This window comes from Dendropsophus ebraccatus, chromosome 1, assembly GCF_027789765.1.
Source record: "Dendropsophus ebraccatus isolate aDenEbr1 chromosome 1, aDenEbr1.pat, whole genome shotgun sequence".
NCBI lineage: Eukaryota > Metazoa > Chordata > Amphibia > Anura > Hylidae > Dendropsophus > Dendropsophus ebraccatus.
The window spans coordinates 153038694-153057322 of NC_091454.1; the positions used below are offsets into that span (position 1 = coordinate 153038694).

General features: G+C 43.8%; 1 protein-coding gene across 1 annotated transcript in view; it reads left to right on the forward strand.

The window, feature by feature from the left end:
- LRRC49 (leucine rich repeat containing 49) overlaps positions 1-18629 on the forward strand; it is a 91194-nt gene that overhangs the window by 38519 nt on the left and 34046 nt on the right. The window contains exons 10-11 of the mRNA XM_069956555.1: positions 2161-2308; positions 16701-16784. Coding sequence (XP_069812656.1) covers positions 2161-2308; positions 16701-16784 — 232 coding nt within the window. The remainder of the gene's footprint in view (positions 1-2160; positions 2309-16700; positions 16785-18629) is intronic.

The window sequence follows — 18629 nt, forward strand, 5'->3', positions numbered from 1 at the left end:
ATTTTTTTCTTAAATCTTTTGTTGATGTTGTTCTATTATATACAGTATTTATTTATTTATTGGGAGAACAGTAAATGTAAAACTTCCCTTGTGCTGCAACTATTTGATACCCGTGAATGCCATGCAAGGGACAGCTAAACACTTTTATGATGGGAAACGCTAGAAAAGCTCCTTCACCCAATAATCATCCCCGTAAAATTGTCAGTTATCGGCTTAGGATCAGGAAAGTGCATGATCCTCTGATTGCATCTTTTTTGCGGTTAAAAAAATGTATTACTATCAGCCGCACATCTCCCTGTGTAAACGGAATATGTGGTTGCTAGCAATATATAAATGGCTGCACACACCATACAGCGATCACTTGTGCGGAACACTGGAAACGAGAGCTGTTCTCACTGATCGGTACTCACTTGTGTCCGTGCCCGACCCCATGTTAGGCTGGATAAATGGACCCTTAGCTGAGTTATTAGTTACTTTTACTTTTGAGGCCCTATTCACATCAACTTTTCCAGTTACATCACCGATATACATGGGATATTGGCAAAAAGTCTTTCTGATGTATACAGTGAGATACCCTCTGCAGGATTTTTAATCTTCATTATGCAGCATATATATATATATATATATATATATATATATATATATATATATATATATAATTATATATATAAAATTCAGCTAGTAGTACCTCATTTAGTTGTTCCTTTCTATCTGAAAATTCCCAGAAATGCTTCCTTTTAATTGGGTCTGACCCCCATGGAAATTGCATCTGTTTCTTTGATCTCAATAGAGTCACCATCAGAGTCTTCAGAACGTCTAAGCTGATAAAGCTGCATGGACTATTTCACACAAGCTCTTCAAGGGAACGGGGAAGTGAGAAACTAATGCTGATTATACAGCTCCTGTCACACTGTTATAATAGCTGTAATGATAGTTCAACCTTCTTGACTGTATACTTAATAGCCTCTTAGCTTATTTAGAGAATTATAGAAATTATAAATTGGTACAGGTAGTAGATGGTTGTAGCTGCCCGTGTGATGCTGTGCTGCTGCATCATGAGTTCAATAGCAGTTTTAAAAGGGAGAGGATATAGTTTGAAATCTGAAAGTCAGGATGGTGGCTGATCAGGAATCACATGACCCAGATACAGTAATGTATGGATGCAGCAGAGCTAGGATGTAACAGATGACACTGCAGGGACTAGTGACAGTGAGTGTGCACTTCTTTAACGGATCAAACAAACTAATTCCATTTCCTGGAGGTAACCTCAGTTGTTAAGTTTTGCAAATACCAAACTTCCATAGTGAGTAATGTTTTTTTACTTCTGCACAATAAAATCACATGAAATAGTAACATTTGCTCTCTTGTGTCACCATATTGTGAGCCACAACTTTATTTTTCTTTTGACTGACCAGCTTGAGGTTTTAAATACAGCTAATGAAACCCAATTTTCTATTAGCAGTACTTAGCAATCTTCAAATACTAATTTAATAGAGAAATCAATGGAGGCGAGATGATCTAAAAATGTAAATGGCCCTTGTAATGACATTCACAACTGAGATTTATGCCTAGCACACTGCTTTTGGGAATTTTCTCTCTGCTTCTACAAGGAATGTTCTCTTTTATATGTCCCATTGAGTCCTAATGACTGGCCTTTCAAGCCATTGATTGTTTATTAGTTGTTAAAAAAGGTCCACAGGACAGGGAAGAACAAGCTGATCAGTGGGGTTCCAATCACTAGAAACTTGGACCCTCAAATTAGTGGAGTGCAAACTTGCAGAGACAACGCACTATTCATTCTCTCGGGACTTTTGAACGTTGCAGAGCGCTGAGGTCAGCAAAGTTCAGATGCTGCTGAATGAATGTCTGCGCCTGCACGTTGCACTGAATTTGAGGCTACAATGAAACAACTTTCCTTCTTTGAGACTATGGCTGTGCCTAATTGAGTTGAGTGCTTGGCATGCCTGCATGGTGCACTGCAGGGTACCTACTACTTCAAGTCTCATGATCAGTGGAGGTCCGTCCTAGCAGATGGCCCCTCAATCATCAGCTTGTCATTCCCTAGCCTGGGATTTATTTTTAAATTATATTTGTTGTGTGATGTAACTTATAAAAATTGGAGCTTAAATGACATCAGTAATATTTCATATTCCTTACCAGACTCAATGACATCCTGTGCCTTGGTGACTCAACATCGCTCTCAGATGTCACACTTGATGGCAACCCTATAGCTCAAGAGTCATGGTACAGGCAAACCATTCTGGGTCATATGCTGCAGCTGCGACAGCTGGATATGAAGAGAATCACGGTAAGGGCAAAAATGTATAATGCTGAGAGAATAATATTACAAATACATACACATTAAAGCCATGTTCACACAACATATATTTTCATTAAAGTACGGCCATTGTTGCCGATTGCAACAACGGCCGTGATATGAAAAATATACGTTGCGTTGCCGTCTATGGAATCCCGGACAGAGTGGTATACGCTCCGGCCGGGATCCCTAGCGGCGCCATAGAAAACTCTCACATGTCAGTTTTCTCCGGCTGCTATTCAGGGAATAGCGGCTGCAGAAAACCCTGTCAGTTCACACAATGGAGCGAGCGGCTCCGGCCGCACGCTCCATAGTGTGCTGTGGGGGGTTCTGATGCGAACGCACACGAATGCGCCCGCATCACAACTCAGCGGTGCCAAAGATGATCCGGCCGGTACTGCAGTACCGGCCAGGACAATTTTATTTGACGCCGGCCGTTTGTGTGGAATAAAACTCTAAAAAAAAGTGCTCTACAGATACTGCTTCTCCTGTACTGGCCTCAAATGACTATTGCTGGACCTCCAATGACTACTGCTGCTCCTTCACTGCATTTGTGACCTTTTTCCTGCATAGACCCTGTAATGGTGAATTTCCTGCATAGACCCTGTAATGGTGAATTTCCTGCATAGACCCTGTAATGGTGAATTTCCTGCATAGACCCTGTAATGGTGAATTTCCTGCATAGACCCTGTAATGGTGAATTTCCTGCATAGACCCTGTAATGGTGAATTTCCTGCATAGACCCTGTAATGGTGAATTTTCTGCATAGACCATGTAATGGTTAATATTGAAGTAAAAAAAAAAAATGACTTTGAGATATTTAAAAGATAATGATGTTACTGACATGTAGAGCCCTAAATTCAACCAAATACACTACCCCCGTATCATATAGATGCTTTAAACTATGAAATCCGAAGAAATCCGATCGGAACGAACTTTTGAAAAGTTTGCTCATCTCTAGTGGCATGTCATTGTATGTACAAGTTACTTTGAACTGTGTTTGGGCACTGTACATTCCTGGATTTGACTGCCTTAGTTTTGCCTTCATTTATTTATTCAGTTACCTGGTTTGTCATCTGGCCTTATATGATGCGGTACTATATGAGTTGCACTAGACCGCCTCCCATTCAGAGACTTAAACCTCTTGGGGACCCATGACGTACAGGTATGTCATGGATCACTGTCACTTAAGCCGGTCCTTTAAGCGGCTGCCGCGGGCTGCCGGGTCGCGATTGCGGGAAGATGGCTGCTGTTTACTATAGCAGCCATCTTCCTGTGTCACGTAGGGGGCATCATTACGCCCCCCCGTGACGACGATCGCTGTGATTGGCCGATGAATTCTCATCGGCCGATCACAGCAGTGTTCTGGTATACAACGTCGGTATACCAGAATTTAGCGGTGATTGGTGCTGTCCGAGACAGCAACAATCACCTCGGTGCCCGGGTGTCATGTGCCCGTGGCACCCTGCCCGTGATTGGCCGGTAACCACCGGCGGCCATTCACGGGCGAATCTCCTTCTCTGCTCGCCGAAAATTGGCGAGCAGAGAAGGATCTGTCCGCCGCTGCCCCCACGTCCGTCCACCGCCGGCCTCCTCCACCTCTACCCCCCCTCCTCTCCGTCTCTTCCCCGTCTCCTCCACCTCCTCTCCGCCTCTCCCCCACCTCTCCCTGCCTCTGGCCTCCTCCCCGTGCTGCCGCTGCCCCCCCGTTCCGCCACCGCCTCCAGTGCTGCTGCCCCCTCCTCCTCCTTGCTCTCACCCACCCAGCCACTCTGCCACTCTCTCCTGCCACCCACCCTGCCACTCTCTCCTGCCACCCACCCAGCCACTCTCTCCTGCCACCCTGCCACTGTCTCCTGCCAGCCACTCACCTTGCCACTCTCCCCTGCCACCCACCCTCCCTGCCATCCTATCTGCTGCCACCCTATCTCCTGACACCTATCCTCCCCGCTGCCACCTTCTCCGCTGCCACACTCTTCTCATACTCTCTCCCCTCCGTCCTGCCGCCCCTCTCCTGCCACCTTCTCCCCTGGATCGGTGGTGATGTAGTGTCTCCTGCCTCTTCCCTCTGCTGTATTATTTTTTTGTAAAAAATTCTTTTTTTTTTTCTAAACCCCCCCCCCCCCCAACCACACACACACCTACCTGGTGTGCCCCCCAAGTAAAAAAAAAATAAAAAGTAAAAAAACACAAAATGTAAAAACAGTACATAAAACATACATAAAACACACACACTAACACTTACTAGTGTAAAAGCAGAACACTTACACACCCCTTTAAGACTGCCTTCACACACACCGGATTCGCAGCAGATTTCACGGCCAGCGAAGAAAACAACCTGTGGGTCCAGTGTCAGTGCATCCCTCTAAGAATACGTACACGCAGCGGGAATGACATCCCGCTGCGTGTATTTAAGTTAACCCCCTGCTGGCTGGAGCATACATCACCTCCTCCCCGCTCCTGCTTGCTTCGGGGGTTCAGCCAATCAGTGGGTGCAGTGGGCCAGCGATTTGATTGGCTGCGGGGGATGAGCAGACAATGGGAGCCCCGAAGTAAGCTGGAACGGGGAGCAGGTGGCGTATGCTCCAGCCAGCGGGGGGTTAACTTACATACACTCAGCGGGATGTCATTCCCGCTGCGTGTATGTATTCTCAGAGGGATGCACTGACATTGGACCCGCAGGTTGTTTTCGGCTGAGGAGGCATACGCCTGGATTGCCTCCGATACTGAGACAAACATTGAGGGAGAAGAGGAAGATCCCTCGTTCCTTCTTCCTCATCATTTAGTAATGACAAGCCCCCAAGGCGCCGCCCCAGGAAGCCCCACAAGCCCCCTTAAGTTACCCCACCCCATATGAACCACAGATTCCTAAGTTCATTGGGGTCACTTGTGGGGGGCTTACAATGTTTTGGCAGCACGGGGGCTCTGCGAACCCATCGTCCTCTATTCTGGCCAAATCCAACTTCCAAAATCCAAATTGCGCTCCTTTCCCTTTTGGAGGCTTTCCGTGCACCCGCTTTGCAGTTTGTGTCCACATGTGGGGTACTCCTGTAATCGGGGGAAATTGCTCTACATGATTAGTGGTTTATTTTTTCTTTTAACCCCTTGTGAAAATGAAAAATTCAAAGTTACACCAACATTTTAGTGTAAAAAATAACATTTTTTATTTTCACGGCACATTGTTCCACATTTGTGGCTGTCACCAGTGGGGTTCATATGCTCACTATATGTCTTGTTACATTCCTTGAGGGGTGTTGTTTCCATAATGGGGTCACTTTTTGGGTGTTTCCACTGTTTTGGCAGCACTGGGGCTCTGCGACCGTGACATGGCCTCCGTCCTCCTTTCTGGCCAAATCCAGCTTCCAAAAGCCAAATGGTGCTCCTTCCTTTTTGAGGCATGTCGTGCGCCCGCATGGTACATTATATCCACATGTGGGGTATTTTTGTACTCGGGGGAAATTTCTCTACAAGTTTTATGTTTTGTTTTTTTTTACCTATTAACCCCTTGTCAACCTGAAAAATTTAAGGCTAGACCAAGTTTTAGTGTAAAAAAAATTAAACTTTTCAATTTCACGGCACATTGTGTCTGTCACCAGTGGGGTCCATGTGCTCACTATACCTCTTGTTACATTCCTCGAGGGGTCTAGTTTCCTAAATGGTGTCCCTTTAGGGGGGTTTGTTAGGTTTTGGCACCCCAGAGCCTCTGCCAACCAGAAGTAGTACTTTGAAAATTGGCCAATTGTAAGGAGGCTTCAAAATTCACTAGGCGCTCTTTTACATCTGAAGCTTGTGGTTGCATCAAATAGCGCATTAGGGCCACATATCGTATATTTCTATAAACTGCAGAAATGGGGCAATAAAAATTGTAGTGCGTTTCTCTGGAAATAGGTTTTCTATTATGAAAGATATTGGATCATGATATAATTTCTACAAAGAAAATTGAAATTTTCAATTTTCTCACACACTTAGCTTTTATTTCTGTGACTCATTTAAAGGGTTAAAAACTTTCTGGAATTGATTTTGAACAGTTTAGGGGGTGCAGTTTCTGAAATGGGGTGCTTTGTGGGGGCTTTATAAAATACAGCCCCCTCAAATACACTTCAAACGTGAACTGGTCCCTTGAAAATAAAATTTTGAAATTCTTGTGAAAATTGGGAAAAATGCTGCTAAACTTTGCAACTTTCTATTGTCTTAAACACCTAAAGCGTAACTGTCATTTCAGGGCCATTTTTCTAAAAACATTAAATATCAACAGTACAAGCGATTTTAAAAAACTCTGTAATAGGTTTTATGTACTAAAAGAGTTTCCTTCTGGACTGAAAAAGCAATCTCCCAGCCTCCCCCCTCACATCAAATGAAGCAGGATTTCTGTCTCCATTATGTGGCTATGGAGAGGGGAGGGTCTGTTAGGAGTGACTGACCACGGAGCAGTCCTGCACAGCACAACACCCTGCAATCTTCTCTCAATAAGTTCATAGATAAGCACTGACCTTTCTGACACCTGAATTTAGTGCTTTAGGTGCCCAGAGAGTCTACAAACAGCTGACCTTCATGTCACCTCTTCCTGCTCCCTCATCTCCCTCAGCCCCTCCCCCCTTCATAGGCTTACAATGGAGAGAGCAGAACCCGTCTTCACTGGCTTCTCTGTAATGAAGATGTGTTTGCCTGATAATGCACAGATAAGAAGTCAGAGGGGGAGGCTGGGAGATTGCTTCTTGAGTACAGAAGGAGGCTTTTTTGTCTGATGAAACCTATTACAGAGTTTCTTAAAATCGCTTATACTACTGATTTCTGCAGTAAAAAAAAACATGACAGTTACTCTTTAAAGGCAAGTTTAATAAATGCTGCCAACATAAAGTAGACATGTTGCTAATGCTATTTTATATCTAAGTTATGTGGCATAACCATTTTCCTTACAAGCAGAAAATTTCAAAGTTAGAAAAATGCAATTTTTCTCAATTTTTCACGTTATTTTGGGGGTTTTCATAAAGATAGGCTGTAAGTATTGACTCAATTTTATCAGAAATATATAAAGTATAACATGTCACGAGAAAACAGTCTCAGAATCAGCCGGATAGGTAAAAGCATCCCGAAGTTAATAATGGATAAAGTGACACATGTCATATTCCTGAAATTTGCTCTGGTCCTTAAAGGACAACTCCCGTGGGACCCCCCCCCCCCCCAAAAAAAAAAAAACACAGACACCATACTCACCATCCCTCCGGTGACGATCGCCACTCCATTCGCCCGCCGTCCGCCGTCCAGCGATGTCTCTGACTTCCGGGTCCTGGGGATGGAAAAGGCTGCCAGTGCGCTTGCGCACCGGCAGCCTTTTCATTGGCTTGAGCGCATCACATGGCTTCCAGCAACCTCAGCCAATCAGGGCTGAGCAAGCTGGAAGCCATGTGATGCGCTCCAGCCAATGAAAAGGCTGCTGGTGCGCATGTGCACCAGCAGCCTTTTCCGTCCCATCCACTCTCTATGAAGACGCCGAGGAGGAAGAAGACCCGGACCGCCCCCCCCCCCCCAGCTCTGACGTCGTTGTCACCAGAGGCCGCCCGGGAGAAGAGGACTGTGACGATCGTAATAGGTAATGTATATGTTCTTTAACTTCCGGGCGGGGGGGGTCGGGGGTCCGAAAGTGGGGGAAGGGGGCCAGACCGGGTATTTAACCACAATACAAAGTTATATAACTTTGTAATTTGTGTTAAATAAGCTAAAAAAAATTTTCGGCGGAGTTGTCCTTTAAGGCCATTTTGGGCTCCATCCTTAAGAGGTTAAAGAGTACCTGTCATTAAAAATAACTTTTGTCATCAGGCATGTCAAAAATTATTGCTTGCAGCAGGTCTCACTGTTGAGACCTGCTGCAATCAGGAAATATAGCCAAGGAGTATATGCGTTGTCCTTGCGCTCCTCTCGCTAATTCTGACAGTGTAGCCTCATAGTCTTCCATTGTTTGATTAGGAGATACAGCCGGGAAGTGGATCACAGGGACGCCATGCGCTCTCTCTCTGGTTATATCTCCTGACGCAGCAGGTCTTTGCAACCTGCTATGGTCATTAACTTTTAACATGCCTGATGACATGTCAAAAGTTATTTTTAATGACTGGTACTCTTTAATGGTGTTAAAGGGATCACTCTCTCTTTATCTGCAGGTGTTATTAGTATCTAAGCTTTGTGCTCATGACTGGCTGGTTAAAGTAATTGTGAAGGCAGGTGGAGATTAAGCAATGACAGACACCTTAGAGGCCCTGGCCATTTTACACAACGCTGATGCAATCCTATGCACAGGGCTTAGGTAGAGCATGGATGGGGGCAGCTTTCCTGCTTGAATGAGATCTTTCCTGTAGAGATGCTGTTACTGATCTTCTGTTCTTAAGAGACTCTGACAAGCGTAATACATAAACTACAGTTTCATACATTTTTTTTCAAGACTGTGCCCACCAAGTATGTACCTCTTATAGAGACTGTGCAGCCAGGTTTCCGGCAAAAATATCTGGAACACTACGACTGGGTAGAACAATGTTCAAATCATGTTGAAACGCTGCTATTCAGGTACACACACTTTATACAGTCAAATATTTAATAAGTACTCTACCAGATCCTTCTACTCTCTCTCCTGACTTTGGACAATTTCTTATCCTGCGCAAGAAAAACTTCTCGGATCAGCTATATTCAAGAATAAATTACTTGACTGATTCATATACATGACTGAGGCTTCCAGTCCTATACGTAAGTGAGTCAAGGCAGGGAGATATGAGGGAGGAGGCATACATTCTGGGGCTTTAGTCAGCTGTGCATCCAAGGGCCTGCACGTGAGCTGGGGTTGATTACAGTGACTAAACTTTTAAGCCCAGTTTCACACGTACCGCATTGCAGCGGATTTCGTGGTGCAAGTTCCACAGCAAAATATGTTGCAATACTCTGTAGTGTCATTCCCTACGGCTCTGCATTCTTGCAGTGGATTTTCATTCCGCCTCAAGAATATAGCCCCTGCCCAGTTAGGCCACCAGCTGTCTTACTAATACATGACCTAAAGAATAAGTGTTTTGCTGCAGAACCTGCAGGGGGTGGTGGGAACATAATAAAGAAGTGTTACTTACCTGTGTCTTGTATCTCCCGATCCTGGGATGTTATGACCAGGCTTAGAAATGCCCCTTCAGTCAATGAGTGACTGAGGCTGGACACCTCTGCAGTCACTGACTGGCTGAGCAGGTAGTTTCTGCCAGGTAGTCACAACACAGGAACTGGGAGATTCAGGAGTAGGCTGACAGTGAGCGGATGGTACTGTCTGGTAGTCACAACACAGGAACTGGGAGATTCAGTAGTACGCTGACAGTGAGCGGATGGCACTGTCTGGTAGTCACAACACAGGAACTGGGAGATTCAGTAGTAGGCTGACAGTGAGCGGATGGCACTGTCTGGTAGCCTACTACTGAATCTCCCAGTTCCTGTGTTGTGACTACCAGACAGTGCCATCCGCTCACTGTCAGCCTACTCCTGAATCTCCCAGTTCCTGTGTTGTGACTACCAGACAGTGCCATCCGCTCACTGTCAGCCTACTACTGAATCTCCCAGTTCCTGTGTTGTGACTGACAGTGAGCGGATGGCACTGTCTGGTAGTCACAACACAGGAACTGGGAGATTCAGGAGTAGGCTGACAGTGAGCGGATGGCACTGTCTGGTAGTCACAACACAGGAACTGGGAGATTCAGTAGTAGGCTGACAGTGAGCGGATGGCACTGTCTGGTAGTCACAAGACAGGAACTGGGAGATTCAGGAGTAGGCTGACAGTGAGCGGATGGTACTGTCTGGTAGTCACAACACAGGAACTGGGAGATTCAGTAGTAGGCTGACAGTGAGCGGATGGCACTGTCTGGTAGTCACAACACAAACCAAAAAAAAACAAAAAACCAAAAAAAAGAAACAAGCTAAACACCATAATAGTGCACACCTCCAAAATAAAGTATATAATCAAATTTTATTTATACAAGATTCCAAAGAAAAACAAGACAGAAAGAAGCACCATAGAAAACATGATTTAAAAAAATTTAAAAAACCATATAGGTATATAAGCAATCCAAAGAGTGAGAGGATATGATAGTCCTCTCACTACATCAGGACATCACCAGAAAAAAACAAATCCTTCCTCATGGTCAAAACAATATATATATATATGATAATATGCAAAGACTCTATCTTATTGTGCAGTGAAATAAAAAAAACAGACTGGCGTAAAAAAAATGTTTTTTTACAAAAATATAATTAAACCCAAACGTCAAAGCTGATTATCTAAATATCCTCTACTAATGTGTCAATGATTATCACAAATGCCTAAGAACAACTTAGTGTAGAAAAGTGCTAAACTCTAAAGTGCTCAAGTGCTACAAACTAGGACATGGTATAAATATACAAATAAAATAAAACACCAGAAAGGTAAGCACAGATAACAAGGAAGTTCGTCTGATCACCCTATGACCATGAGATCCGGTGTCCTGACTGAGACCCAACACGTGTCGTCACCGCAGTCACAACACAGGAACTGTGAGATTCAGGAGTAGGCTGACAGTGAGCTGGTGGCACTGTGGCTGCAGGGGCACCGGGATGCATAAGTATCACTTCTTTATTATGTTGGGATAGGAGTGCAGCAGTAAAAGCCTGCAGCATATAAAAATGAACCTGACAGGGCTCGGACGAGGAGAGATGCTGATAAATCTCCTGGGGGGCCCCTGACTCCCCCTAATGGCGGACTGCATACTTCCGTCTGCCATCCTAGCTGCTTATGCATCAACCTAGTAAAGAGTGTGTGTATGTGTTTGTGTGCATGTGAATATTGATAACTCTTGTGTAGGTATGGTTTTGTTAAGTTGTTGTAAGTTACATTGATTAGATATGATGCTGAAATCTGTGTCATATCTGGACAGTCCACACCCTATGCATGAAAAGGGGTGGGGGGGGGGGGTCTGCTGTCCCAATCACATTTAATTGGAAGATCTTGTGAAAAAGTTATGCTGACATATACCATAGTGTGCTGGCAGCAGACACATTGAGGTCAATGGACTGAGCGTGATTATGTTAGGACTCTCTCTGGAACATATACATTGCCATTTTGCAGATGGTCCTAACATAATCAATAGTAGACTACGCTCATTCCATTAACCTCAATGTGTTTTCTGCCTGTACTACTGTCAGTGTAGCGCATGTGGCATGCTATGGATGTGCCATAAGTGTCTGATGGTCAGATTCTCTATTGAGAGAATGGGGGGGGGGGGGTGTCTGCTGACCTCTGGTCACAAATTTTTATCGCCGTCATTCTTTTGGTAGGTGACCATGACAGGGGTTGCTATTTACATGCAGTATTTTGTCATTTATTTTATGTTGTGTTGATTGGTCCCTTTGGATAGGGAGTAAAGGCCCTATTACATGGAATGATTATCTGCTGAATTGGGTAGATATCTGCCTAAGTAATAAAGACATTGATCATCCAGTATTTGATAATTTTGTACATGAAATATTGTACATACCTGTAATTTTACCCAGGACTATATTTTGTCTATAACTGTCCCTTCGATGCCTTTCACTCATTCTGTTGCCAGCCAGTCTTACACTGAACGCTACTTTCTGTGCTTCTTGTACAACTGTTTTCTATTTAGATGCTGAGTTAACAGGGTATGGAAAGATAACAAGACAGATGGTTGCATTGACCTTGAGTAATTTCCTTCTATCATCTCACAGCATACTGAATGCTCAGAGATATTCTCTCTAGAAGCAGTGCTGCATCATGTGATAGAATTTTGCTGCAGCGCCAAAAACATTATTTCTTCTTAATGCATTTATATTGAAGTAGATTTGACATTAGGATTGTTGAATGACTGCTGTTGGCCATTTTTCATAATGGTACCTGATGATGGGCCACTAGGTGGCAGGATTGAGCTGTAATGCAGCTGTACTCGTACACTTTATTCATTGGACTGCACTAAAAATATTGAAAATTATAGTTATCAGACATAACAATAAAGCTGTTGACTTAATTAAATATCTTTAATAATCTAGTAACACCAGAATGTAGCCTACAGACTGAATACATAAAGAAACCAATATATTAGTCAGGTGGTTTTAATGTAATGGCCCATTGGTATGCACAGATGGGGAGAGTCTCGCTTCATACTGAAATGATAAATTACCATGGACAAGTAATTTTATAATAATTAATAAAACTGATGATACACGACAGATATCCACGGCTGATATAGTGTTTATGCACTGATGATCACATACTTATTGTTGTAAATATTCATGAAATAACACCAATGGAATCGTAATAGTTTATTACCTGAAAGCTATACATACAATTATATCTATATATGAACCCCTTCTATGAGACGTGTATGTGTATATAGATACCCAGATATGGTTAATTAACCGAGACCATAGTAGGGCACCACTCAAGAACTTATGTTTTCTGGATTTCCTGTTTTTGTATTTTAAGTGGAAATTTCCACCTTCTCAGCAAGAGGTCTTGAAAACAGAGCAAAGGTTGCACAAGTGTTCCCTTTTCAGGACATTCCTGCCGGGGCTCTAAACTTCTAACAGTTAGTGCTTTCTCAACAGTGTACTAAAACCGCAAGAAGGTTGTAATGTATATGCTGTAACAATGCTTGGTATGGATGGTGTGCTTGCGCATTTAGAAAGGTGAAGTTGAAAAAAACTTAAAGGGGTATTCCCCCCCCAAGAGCAAAAAAAAAAATGTAATGCTCCCAAACATAGCTGGCCTTACTCACCGAGTCCCCCTGAGCATTTTGAGCCGTCTCCCATCTTTCTAGCTGCTGCCGTTCCTTAGTTACAAGTTTTTCTAAAAGCTGGTCTATTATCAATATAGGAAACTACTAGGGATGGTCCGAACAGAGTTCGGTTCGGGTTCGTACGAACTCGAATCCTCGGGAATGATTCCCGCTGTCTGCCCTCTCCGTGCAGCGGGCGGATCCAGGGGGAGGACCGCCTGGAAAACTGGGATACAGCCATAGCCATATTCTGTGTCCCAGTTTTCCAGGCGGTCCTCCCACTGTATCCACCCGCTCCACGGAGCGGACAGACAGCGTGAATCTGATGCCGAGCGTTCGGGTTCATACAAACCCGAACCTCGGCAGGTTCGGACCATCCCTAGAAACTCCATCAGAGCTGAGATGGTGATGATGATGGCTTAGCAGAGCTGAGATGGTGATGGCGTAGCAGAGCTGAGATGGTGTAGCAAAGCTAAGATGGTATAGCAGAGGTGAGATGGTGTAGCAGAGCTGATATAGGTGTAACAGAGCTGAGATGGTGTAGCAGAACTCAGATGAGCCCCATGCACGGGTGAGCTGCGGGGGTGTTGGGGGGGCCGTGGGTGATAGGGAGGGGGGGTTTTGGTGGTGCCACGGGTGAGCACAACCATAAGGGGCGGGGGGTGCCGCTGCCGTGTTTAAGCTTAATCGGGGGTGGGGGGGGGATTCAGGGGGGGGGGTGCCGCCGGTAGCTTAGATGCTTTAGGTGGAGATGGAGTGACCCGCGGGGATGCCACAGGCGAGCGGCGCGATTGACAGCCGTGGGTGACTGATGGGTGCCGCGATTGATCCCAGCGAAGGGTAAGCGAAAGGTGGGGGTGGGGGGTCGGTAAGCGGGTGACGGGGGTGATGTGAGTAAGGTGGCAGTCAGGGGTTGAGCTCTGGGGCTGGGGGGGGGCTCACTGTATAGGTGACGGGGGTGGCTGCTGTCTCCCTCTCTAACAGCGTAGTAAACGGAGACAGCACTTAGGTGAAAGTGAAAAAATCTTGTGAAGCTTGAGAAAGGCTAGTGTGTATAGCCGAAACGTTGCAGGGGTGTGAATAAAGCCACAAGATTTTTTCACTTTCACCTAAGTGCTGTCTCCGTTTACTACATTGTTTGGAGTCCGGATTTCTTTGAGTTCCATCTGGTGAGGCGTGCACTACTCTATTTTTTCTATTTTTTCTAATTTTTTTGCCTTTTGGCTGTTTGTGCTGTTACCTTTTGTATACTTTGTTCCCTCTCTAACATCAGCCACTGCTGTCAGTGTCCTCCTTCACTTCAGTTTGGCTGGGTTAGAAGCCTAACCCGGCCCATTGAAGAGAAGGAGGACGTGATGCCATCCCGGAGGGTGGGGGCCAGGAGCAGGGAGTGGAGACTGGTTGGACTGGGATTTGATGATTTTATGCGTTTGGTGGGGGTGAATGTACCTAGATAACAGCAAAACTGTGCAGAATCGATAATACATTGATATTGGAAAGATGAAAAGCTATGGGAGGGCAACGTATTAATGCAAAAAATTTATTTTTGGGAAATACCCCTTTAAAACAGATGCTTGGGTAAAGGAATAGTTTCAGTTACACATTTTGGGATGAGATACTATCAGGTTGCAGCTTGCTCTTTGTAATTGCCAGCTAGTTTTCCAAACTGGGCACTCGCAGTGTACACCAAAGTTAGCCTCTTAATTTTCATGTTATTTACATAAAAAATTTTCAGTGTCATGGCAGCCATAATTTTTATTTACTGTATTAAAAACCCTTTTAGGACCAGGCTTATTTTTGCTTTTGCGCTTTCTTTTTTTTCCTCCTTGTGTTTAAAAGGCCATAGCACTTCCTTTTTTTCCCACCTACAGACCCAAATGAGCCCTTACTTTTTGCGCCACTAATTGTACTTTGCAATGACAGAAAAAAATTTATTTACGCTGTGAAATTGAAAGTAAAGTGCAATTTTTTTTATTTGAGGGGCTTTGTGTTTACACCATTTGCATCATGGTAAAACTGACGTTATCTATGTTCCTCAGATTGGTACGATTACAATGATAGGCAACTTATATAACTTATTTTTTTACTTTTATTTGTTGGCTTTTGAAAACCTTTTTAAAAATCGAAATGTCCCTTAAAATTGCTCTATTACCGTTTTTGTTTTTTGGTCTACGGGGCTGTGTGAGATTTTTTTGCCCCATGATCTCTACTTTCTATCGGTACCTTGGGAGCCTATATGTGACTTTTTGTTCACTTTTTATTATAATTTTTCCAGATTTGATGTGACAAAAAAATCCACAATTTTGCACTTTGGCGTTTTTTTTTGCGCTTACGCCGTTTACCATGCAAGATCAGAAATGTCATAATTTAATAGTTCGGACAAATACCCATGCAGGGTTATCAAGTATGTTAATTTACTTATTTATTTTTATTTATAAAATGGGAAAAGAGGGGTGATTTAAATTATTGTTAGGGGAGGGGATTTTTTATTAATGAAAAAAACTTTATTTTTTTTACACAGTCCCCTGGGAGACTTTTAATACAACTACATTTATCTATCATATAGATCAGTGTAGTATACATAATACAACATTGATCCTTTAGATCAGTGCTGTATTGCTCTGGTCTGCTGCTGACCAGATCTATAGAGTACCGAGTTGGGATCAGCGTCATTCTGGCGCTGATGCCTGGCTGGGTCAGTTGAACAGGTCTTCCCTCCGCGATCGCGGAGGGGTGATCCATCCACGAGACCACCAACGATGGGGGGAAATAGCTATTTGAATGCAGCTGTCAACTTTGACAGCTGCATCTAAGGGTCCATTTACACAGAAAGATTATCTGACAGATCATCTGCCAAAGATTTGAACCCAAAGCCAGAAACAGACTATAAACAGAGAGTAGGTCATAAAGAAAAGCCTGAGATTTTTCTTCTTTTCAAATCCATTCCTGGCTTTGGCTTCAAATCTTTGGCAGATAATCTGTTAGATAATCTTTCTGTGTAAATGGATCCTTAATGGCTAATTAGTGGATGCGGTCCCAGGTGTTTAGACATTACTACTCTTAGCTGTCGTACATGTGTGAAGTTCACCAAAAATCCGTCATACAGATGAGCAAGCGAAAAGCTGTGCAGATTTTAAATCTACCGCATGTCAGTAATATTTGGGGATTTGAGGTTTATTTCCCCTTAAACTTCAATAGAAAGTAAAAATTTGCAAAGTTTTAACTAATTGGCTTTCTATTACTTTTTCATCCTTTGCACCAAAATGTGCAGCTGCAAATCCACACTAAAATTGGCATCAATTGGTGCGGATTGGCTACTGTGAATTTACCTGCGTAAATGCTGCAAAATTTCTGCTGGCAAATCTGGGTGGAAAGAAACCTGCAGAATTTCCATATTATGTGGTCATACCACAATGTGTCCCTTACCAATACATAAAAAACATATCCTCCATTTAGTGGATACTTGTGGCCTAGTAACAACTTAAACCAGTTTGTTGCTCTGAAATACTGAAAGCCTATTAGTGTTGTGAAGAATTAGTTATTCACATCTTATATTGCATTGGTAATAGGAATCCCCCCCTCCCTCTTTTTTTTCCTTTTAGGAAGAAGAAAGACGTACTGCATCTGTTCTGGCAAGAAAAGAGGAAGAGAGGAAGCGTGAAAGCCATAAACAGGCCTTATTAAAGGTAATATCTGTCAAGCAAGAATTTCAAGGCAAATTGAGCATTTCATTCATCAGGTTTTAACAATTTTAGCTCATCCGGAAACCATTACGATAAACTTGTCTATAGTTGCACCAGAGTTTCCTCTAATGCTGGCGTTTTGCCCTATTGCATGGTAGCGACAGACATACAGGGTCTGTCTTGTAGAAACTGGTACAGATATTAAACCTTTTGACTGTAGCAGCCAATTAGATGTCAGCTGTAATCTGCCTTGATCTGTTTGGCAGGATAAATCCCCTGCATGAAGTTTTTCATCCTGTGAAGGTTGATGATCAGATCTCATAAGTTACAACTTTGCTAAGAACCTTTATGTGTGAAAAGTGAAGGGTTCCCTCTAAAGGCGCCCATATACTTTAGACTGATATCAGACAACTGTTTCAGGTGCATGGTGGCCTTCGGATTCTTCACTGACCTTAGGCGTCAGTGTAGAGAAAATTAAATTAAACTCAGAGATTGATAGAGAACCTGTCCCATTAAACAAACAAACAGAATCTGCAATTACGTTATAGAGCAGGACAAGCTGTTATATAGTGTTTTGGGAAAACATTCAGTATAACATGTAGGCTATGTTCACACAACGTAAGTCCCGCGGTAATCACGGCCGTTGTTACAACGGCCGTGATTTCTGCGGTACTTATGTTGTGCTGCCGGCTGAGGGAATCCTGGCCTTAGTGTATACACATGGTATACACTCTGGCTGGGATCCCTAGTGGCGCCGCGAGAAACTGACACGTCAGTTTTCTGCAGCCGCAGAAAACCCTGTCTGTGCACACTATGGAGCGAACGGCTCCAGTATCATGCTCCATTGTGTGCAGTGAGGAGTTTTGATGCGGGCCGTGATGAACTTTTCTTAAACCGGCCGTTCTGTGACCCGGCCGGGTCACAAAACGGCCGGTCTCTTACAGTGTTTGAACTTAGCCATATTTTGTATTCTGTGATTTGCCCAGTGGCGGTCATATTCAGTGACCTACAGCCATCTCTATATTTACGGTTAGGGCCCTATTACACAGAGCGATAATGAGCTTAAGAGATGAATGGGCCGATCATTTCTTTAGGTTAAGACCTAAAACCATCAGCCGCGCATTGCTACGTGTAATAGCGATGTGCGGCCGAGAGCTAATTAAACTGTGTCTTGTAAGTGTTGAAGAGACGGTCTGTTTGGCTGTACTCTTCTACAAGGTGTCATAGACTAAAATGTTACTAAGATTAAATGACCTTTAAAGCGTAACTGTCATATTTTTTTTTATTGCAGAAATCAGTAGTATAAGCGATTTTAATAAACTCTGTAATAGGTTTTATCAGCCAAAAAAGCCTCCTTCTGTACTCAAGAAGCAATCTCCCAGCCCCCCCCCCCCCCCCCCCCCCCCCTGACTTCTTATCTGTGCATTATCAGGCAAATACGTCTTCATTACAGAGAAGCCAGTAAAGATGGGCTCTGCTCTCTCCATTCTATCCTTCTGGAGGGGGGAGGGGCTGAGGGAGATGAGGGAGCAGGAAGAGGTGACATGAAGGTCAGCTGTTTGTAGACTGTCTGGGCACCTAAACCGCAGGATTCTGGGGTCAGAAAGGTCAGCGCTTATCTATAAACTTACTGAGAGAGGATTGCAGGGTGTTGTGCTGTGCAGAAATCCTCCGTGCTCAGTCACTCCTAACAGCCCCTCCCCTCTCCATAGCCACATAATGGAGACAGAAATCCTGCTTCTTCTGCAGTCAGGGGGAAGGCTGGGAGATTGCTTTTTCAGTCCAGAAGGAAACTCTTTTGGTTTATAGAACCTATTACAAAGTTTCTTATAATCACTTGAACTGTTG